This window comes from Cotesia glomerata, unplaced genomic scaffold (assembly GCF_020080835.1).
Source record: "Cotesia glomerata isolate CgM1 unplaced genomic scaffold, MPM_Cglom_v2.3 scaffold_2228, whole genome shotgun sequence".
Taxonomy (NCBI): domain Eukaryota; kingdom Metazoa; phylum Arthropoda; class Insecta; order Hymenoptera; family Braconidae; genus Cotesia; species Cotesia glomerata.
In genome coordinates this window covers 1-2,052 of record NW_025402695.1, presented here as the reverse complement: position 1 = coordinate 2,052, position 2,052 = coordinate 1, and the positions used below count along the sequence as shown (strand labels likewise).

Sequence of the window (2,052 nt, the reverse complement as noted above, 5' to 3'; positions counted from 1 at the left end):
TTGTTCAGCAGCAACAGCCAGCATAATCCGATCATAAATAATTTTTTGTTCTGCTGTTAGTAATGGCTCACTGTTCGTGATAATCGTGGCTAAATTTCCATGGTCATATTGTTGTTCTCGTTGTAAATCGGTATTGACTAAGTCAGTAGCTGGGCGATTAGGTGATGGCATACCATAATGATTAAGTGGTAAATTTGAAATTAGAACACATAAATCCTCGATCAACACCAATGCTTCATTATACATCTCTGGCGTATAATCTATGTTTTGGCATTGATCTGTTTGTCTAATTCGGTGCAATATGTCTTCTGTCATGCAATTTTTATATTTTTCCCACAAAGTTTGTGCTTGCGATGGATAACACGTCGTCAAAATAATTGCAAACAGCTGACGAATGTTATTGGGCATTGATGTCAACGCAGCATCAGCAAGCGCTAAGTCCCAATGGTTATCGTCTTCTAGCAATTGCAGTTCACGACATGCATCTTGGTATGTATTGAATACTCGACCATTAACTGTTCGCAGAAATTCAAAAGACGTTGGTCCAGGCACATTCACCAATAACAAACGTAAATAGAAGCACTCACGTTGCTTTGGATGTACTGTGTAAAGTCGCCCCAATGTCTTAGCTTTGAATATGCCTGGAATGGAAGGATGTCGTTTTCCTTGTTTTCGTGGTTCCCATTTTTTACTGGATTTGTTCCATGTGAAATAACGCGGAACATCACCATATAGCAATGTCTTTGCGAATCGGCCAAAAATATCAAATCTTTGACACAATGTAAAAAATTCAGTTAGTGTCGTTTTTGGGGCCTCGAACGCTCTTTGGAGAAGATCTTCTTCAGTGAAGTATACACGTTGACCGTTTTCAAGATGTATTGCTAGATGCTGGACAGAAGGATCTCTTTCGTGTATGGGAAAGCTGAGAATATGCCAAATAGCTTCGTTGCTGCTAATGTATCTACCCATTTGGTATCGTGCTATTTCGTCATTTTATTTATATTTTGTACTTCAAATATGGCCAAATGATCGTCTTTGTTTATTATTTACAAATTTTTATTTATTTATTTATTTATTTATTATTACCAGGATACAAAAATTAGTATTACACATATACATACAAAATATGGACCTATAGAGGTGTTATAAAAAAAACACCTGTACATAGATCTGGAGAAAACTAAACTTATCAATAAAAAGACTTAATATTAATATATAAAGTATCATTTTTAAAATGAAAAAGAAAAAAAAGAGAGCATATTATGATAACAAAGATGTAATCATGAAATTAGATATCAATTGATGCTATCCACTGAAATACTTTTTTTATTAAGCTTATTTTTTTATATTTAACGACTTGAAAGTCTGAGGTAGTTTATTAAAATACTTAATTGCTATATATTTAGAATTTTATATGAAATATTTTTTATTAATCTTTGGTAATTGTAAGTGATTTAGCTCTAGTTTTACCCTTATAATCATTATATTTTTCTTTACAGTAAGAATAATGATAACATAGAGACTCTGCAATAAACTTATTTTTAACTCCCATTATCGGAGTTTTATCATCTTTATCATGTAAAAATCGGATTACTTTATTTTGAGTATTCATTAGCACTTTCGCTACATTTTTATAACTACCTCCCCCCATTACAATACTGCCACATGTTAAGGTCATTTTCAAATAAAGTATAGTAAATCATTTTTAAGCGTTTTTAATCATAACATTCTTTAGCTTTTGTAGAAAATAAACATGAAATATTCGGTCTTTTCTCAGAAGTTCTTTTGACATACTTATCCCATCTCATATGACTATCAGTGTCTAAACCCAGATATTTACAAGTGTCAGACCGATTATTAACCTTATCATAAATCTTTGATACAAAATTATTCCGAATGCTGTCTTTGTATGAGCCGAAAGTTATGTAATTAGTTTTCTCTATATTCAAAAGTTAGATAGTTATTGCACATCCATTTCCTTATTTTATTAAGTTGTTCCGACATTTGTGCTTGAGCTTCTACCCAATTTTTACCAGTACATTTAATTATTGT

At 32.0% G+C, this 2,052-nt stretch overlaps 1 protein-coding gene across 1 annotated transcript; it reads right to left on the bottom strand.

Annotated features, from left to right (window-relative positions):
- Positions 1-71: 71 nt before the first annotated feature.
- Positions 72-969, bottom strand: LOC123274115 (the record flags this gene model as incomplete). The annotated part of the gene is made up of 1 exon (XM_044741606.1): positions 72-969. A coding segment is annotated over exon 1 (898 nt), but the record flags the coding sequence as incomplete, so codon positions are not given.
- Between the last annotated feature and the right edge of the window lie 1,083 nt (positions 970-2,052).